A 5,856-nucleotide genomic window follows, 5' to 3' on the forward strand; every position below is an offset into this window, starting at 1 on the left:
AAGTCCAAACCCACTAGCATCTGTCGCAACCACAGAAGGACGAGTGAAGTCAGGGTTACGCAACTGTGCGTAGGTCAATCGTTTATTCAACTCGTCAAAAGCTATCTGACACTCGGAAGACCAAAGAAACGGCTCCTTGTCGTTAGCAGTCTTCTTAAGGAGCTGGCAGGCTTACAAACCCCGTCACAAACCTCCGATAGCACGAAGTCAACCCGTGAAACGACTGTAGTTCCTTGACATTCTCTGGTTTGACAAACTGACGTACGGCGTCCGTTTTCCCTGGATCCGGACTGACGCCGTATTTCGAGATGATATGACCCAGCTAGAGTGTCTCTGATCTTGCTATGTGACACTTGTTTGGCTTCAATTTTAGATTCACCTTCCTGAACCGCTCGAAGACCAACGCCAAGTGGCGAAGGTGCTCTTCGAGATTCTTCGAGAATACAAGGACATCATCTAAATAGACCACAGCAAACTCCTCGTAGTAGTGCTTGCATTATCCTTTGGCATGTTGCGGGCGCATTACACAACTAAAACGGAATGGGTTACAAAAGCAGTTTTCTCTTTCGACGTCTCCGCTAAGGGTACCTGACAATACCTGGACGCAGCGTCCAGGCCGCTAAAGTAGCTCCCAGGTACCCACGTCACTGTAGCAGTCAATCATTGTTCTCAACAAACAGCTAGAAGCACACACTCTACGACATGTGAAACCGCTCTCTTCGAGCCACGTGATCAACGTCTCTACGTACTACTACGTGATGTCAGCAACTATCAATAGTGTTCTAAGATCTAAGACAGTATTACACTTCTATACTGCTCGAGCAAAGAACAGGCAACTCAGCCAGTTATACTTATAAACTTTACCTTAATTACTTTGATGCCTGAATTATTCGGCATAAAATTCGGACCGACCGACCAAAAATAGAAATAATGACGACAATAGGTTTGATCACGCACAGTTCACATTGCACTGCTCATGAGCATACAAAGGGAATCAATACTAAAACAAGTGGAGCGCAGACACTGAAACAGAACGGGAAACACAGGCGCTTGACCATATGCTGTTGACGTATGTGCTGCCATGGATAAATAACTACTTGTCTTGGTAGATGTGCTTGCGACAAAAGGCAACCGCCAATGAGCAAGCGCATTTCGAAATGTAAAAATTTAATTTTAATTTTAAGCAAGCTCAAAAATAGACCTGACAATCCGAGCACTAAGACATTTAAGTGGTTTTTGTGTAAGAAAAAACGACAAGAATTATGACTTATATTGATATCTAGAATTCAAAAGCCTCTAAGCAGAATACGATCTCTGGAAAGACAACAACAATAAATAATTTCCAATAGCAGGAACATCTTTTAAGTTATATATATATATATATATAAAACTTATATTTACGTTTTACCTTACCTCAGTCATAGTTTGTATGTGATGTCTCACTCGTAGTAGACAATTCGTTTCTATAACGTAAAGGATTTTATATACGCGTGCATGTAGATTGCTATCAGTGTCTATGATCATGCTCTTTGCTACATAAACCATTTCGTTTCTGGCTTGTGCGTGATGCTGCTAATAAATGTTTAACGAGTACAATCAAATTCCATCAATATTCATTGGTATACACGCAGTCGTGCCTTTACATAACTAAGTTAGCTAAATAACAAAGTTTAACCCCCAAATGCGAGCACTCAGTGCTCATCAGTGAAATCAAGTTGGTTTACCTAAATTACAAACGAAATCAGATAGTAGAGTCCCGTAATGTAATACTGCAGTTAATAAGAGAGAATATAGTGAATCTCAGAATACGATCATTTCTTCAATCCGGATGTTAAAAATTGATCAGCTAGACGTTTAATGTTTTGAGTAGTAGCTAATGTTGCAACTGCTTGTTAGTTTTTTAGCAAGCCATATATATTCCTACTACTGTTGGGGGTTCTTTGAACCATAGGCGTAGGAGCCTGGGGGCGCGTGCCCTAGTGCCCTCTTAACTTTTCCAGCTGTCAAGTGACCTACTAATATAAGGATGACAGACGTAGAACTGATCATAACACTGTCACAGCATACAATATTGCAGCACTCACTAGAGTGCTAATGTTGATTTCCCGATATTGCTGCCATGGGTTGAATGCACATATACCATATATATGTAATTAATTAATAATACATTTAGGCTTATTGTGCAGAGTCACGCCCTCTTCACACACTTTGTAAAGACGTGTAAAGCTTTCGTTCCCGTCCGAAACGTCTTCATTGGTCACAAATTACTACCGAGAATTTTTTTGTAAGTCAAGTGAAAGGCTTGAACAACTCGTGTAGAATCAGTGCTTGATCGGTTCTCTTCATTAGCTAATGTTTTCCTCCACAGAGTTGAAAGGCTTCAGAATAGTACAAACGCTCTGGAAGATTTTACAAATCCGGGTCTGCAACCACGGCAGCGTACGAAACCGCGTATCGGCTGAACTGCCGAAGCTCGATTGGAAGATAAATTAACAAACGCCACTCAAGCCACTACTAGTCTGCTTGTTAATTAAATGACGCCACTGCTTTCTTAGCGATGTTTCCTTAGTACATTTTTCTAGAAAGACCAAATCTCTAAACATATTACATTAATCGTTATATGTAGAAGATGTGCTTGTGCATGAGAGTCGTTAGCAGCATTGTTTGACCGACTTTCCATACGATCACGTGCTATGGGGATTTCCCATCGCGGATCACACCGCTCAGACTAATTACAGTCCCCATGTCCAAAATTTCAGTGAACGGCGAAACGACAAGTTGGATTTGATCAGAACTCACCTCACATTTTTCAAACAACTAAATACCACAGGACGCGCTAGATATACTAGTCTACTCTGATTAGCAGTAGCCAACTAAAGAAACACTAAATATTTAGTGGTCGGTGAGCTAGCCTGGATTCAGCTCTCATATCCAGTTGGAGATGCAAATGATATGCTAAATTGACACTCAACCTAAGCAGAAACAACAGCTCTATGAAGTTTGCAAACAACCGCTAAAACAATGGACTGCTTCATACGCACACGTATAAGGACGTCATGCATATCACAAATTTGCCAACACTTTAGCCTTCAGCTGTAAACAAGACCACACAAGGAATGATTAGGAAGAAATTTGACTTGGACAATGAGCATCGTATTAGCATGACGTCAACTGGAGGGTGGATATGTAAGCAAATACACTCAGATATAAGCAAGTTCACTTAGATTGGTAGTCAGTTGAGAAAAGCCAACACAGAGGAGAGAGTGATAATGGCATCTCTGTACATCAGCGCTGCGTTTTTCGTTCCTTTGCTGTTGGCAGTAGCAGCTCAATCATCAACAAGCACATCAGATAACGTGAAAAGTTTAACATTATAATTTTTCTTTATTTATTTTACTAACTCTAGTGCGTCAAACAAAAGTTTCTGTTACATTCTAAAGTACACGTCCGTCAACTACATTTTTGTATGCCATTTCTTAACAAAGTAGCTATATATAGCCATTGTTGAATGACGATTATTAAAATACTATGCAATCTGATTGTTTGCTCTTTTAATAGGACAAATGTTGCAGCGGAGTTCCGGGTTTTCCTGGATCTCCTGGAAGAGATGGTAGAGATGGAAGAGATGGAACAAGAGGTGAGAAAGGTGAAAAAGGTGCAAGTGACAAAATTAGTCCTCAAGGATCAAAAGGAGCTATGGGAATAAAAGGCAGTAAAGGAGATTTGGGAGGAAAAGGAGAAAAGGGAGAGGCGACTCAGCAAGCAAACTGGAAGCAATGTGTGTGGACCAGTTCTGATGGCAAAGACTCCGGACTTATTCAGGTAGATTGTGACAATACAATTATTCTTTACGAATGTTTACATGCATTTGTCATATTACGTAGGAATGTCGCTTTAAGAAAAAGCACGGACACACTGCACTGCACGTGGCATATGCAGGAAACCTGTGCATTTATTGTGGCAATTGTTGTTCTCGTTGGTTTTTCACATTTAATGATCGAGAGTGCACAGGACCGATGACAATTGATGCAGTATATTATACGAAGGCAAATAACAACATTCATCGTCACAGACAAATTGAAGGTTACTGTGAGAACATTCCAGCAGATGACGTTAGAGTTGGTTTTCATGTTGGGAAATGTTCCGGTTACGGTGTGGCAAATGCTCACTCTGGCTGGAACTCCGTATCTCGAATAATGATAGCAGAGATGCCACCAGCTCAACAGTAACTTTGGCGACTTCAAACTAACTTTTTGATTTTGCCTGAAGCACTTTTAAGTTTTTGCAAGACTTACACTATTTAGGCAGTTATGTGCAACGTATGCAAGAGCATTTTTCCGCATTGCTTGTATACTTTCACCTTAGATAACTATAAATCTTTAGTGCAGTCTCTTTTGGCAGCAACCAAACGTGATCCAGGTTTGTAGACGCTTGTTGTATTGTATCTTTCGATATATTACAATACACAATTTCATGTACTCCATGTTATAGTAGTAGTTTGTTGTGCGAGACTTTATGACTTCAACGTGTTGCAGTTTTACTCCAGCAGTAAGGAAACTTCTACAAGGTTCGCGGACTAACTCCCGCGCAGGTCAAACTACACCAAGCACGCTTACAAATCATAGAGTCTTTCAGCAGCCGATCGATGATTCATTTGCGCTCTTCTCTAATGTTTGTCGACTGCTTGGCAAAGAACAGAAAAGCACATGGCGGGAGTGCGTATATAGCATTTCGAATAGAGATACAAACACAGACTTGCATAAACTATGTCAGTATAATACGACATGATGGTTTTGGATAAACAAACAAATTAATAAAATTTACATTAATGTTTACAACACACACACACACACGCGCGCGCTCTCGTAGCTCTGAAGCGACGGTGTAAACACAGCTTCATTTACTAGTTGTAGTATTATCAGTCCTTTCTAGATAGGGCTAGAAGAAGATTGAGGATAAACAATAGTTTATGACGTTTGCTCACAATAGCTTAGACAATGAATTAATTCAGGCACCATATGACGTCATACAGTACACCGTTGGCAAGAGTTAACCATGAATTGTTCAATGACCATGACAATCACATAAACACGAAGTAATTAAAAACATATGAATGGGATTTGATCATGACGTCAATTTGTGGTTATGCTCTTGACGCACGCTGTCAAACACTCAAATATATGAGCTATAACACAGATTGGAATAAAAGTTAGCAACAAGATAATGATCGAGCACCCTATAAGACACTTCTCCTCTGGTTATCTTTCTGATCCGCAAGACTTAATTAGTGTGAGTGAGCTCGGTGCATGCAGCCACACATGAACGGTACACTCTTGGAAAAGTACAGAAATCAAACGGTATATCTGGCAGGCTTAATTTAGTCTCGCGTACACCAGTGCCAACGAAACCATTCAGAGTGACGTTTGCTACTTCAAACGTTACAAAGACTCAAAGTTGACTGCTGGCGTTTTGTTTTGTACGGTGTGCTGTTAGCAGAAACTTATGTCATTGAAACGAGCAGGGAATTGTGCAAACGCTGCCTGCGTTGGAGGCAAGCGATGCGTCTAGTTAGGGTGATGGGTAGATCCTATTTAGGTGTGCTAATGCAAGAGAACCAAAATGCTATACACATACCAGACCCCTTTACAGAGTGTTTATACAGAATACTAACTTTAGTATTAGTGTTCCACTAAAGTCTGTTCCAAAAATGGAAAAGCTGTGGGGAAAACCCGAGATAATCTGAACACGTGAGCGCATAGGAAGGTGACGTTCAAGAATTCGAAAACTCGTGCGAGGCTGTTACAGATCAGTAGACGCAAAGGCAGATTGCTTATCACTTTAAAGAGAATAAGGAGT

At 40.6% G+C, this 5,856-nt stretch overlaps 1 protein-coding gene across 1 annotated transcript; it reads left to right on the plus strand.

Annotated features, from left to right (window-relative positions):
* Nucleotides 1-3,269: 3,269 nt before the first annotated feature.
* Nucleotides 3,270-4,229, plus strand: LOC134189963 (collagen triple helix repeat-containing protein 1-like). Its single transcript, XM_062658365.1, has 3 exons — nucleotides 3,270-3,356; nucleotides 3,559-3,822; nucleotides 3,885-4,229. Exons 1-3 carry the CDS (start codon nucleotides 3,270-3,272, stop codon nucleotides 4,227-4,229), a joined length of 696 nt encoding a protein of 231 aa, XP_062514349.1.
* The last annotated feature ends 1,627 nt before the right edge of the window (nucleotides 4,230-5,856 follow it).

Source organism: Corticium candelabrum, chromosome 14 (genome assembly GCF_963422355.1).
Source record: "Corticium candelabrum chromosome 14, ooCorCand1.1, whole genome shotgun sequence".
Taxonomy (NCBI): domain Eukaryota; kingdom Metazoa; phylum Porifera; class Homoscleromorpha; order Homosclerophorida; family Plakinidae; genus Corticium; species Corticium candelabrum.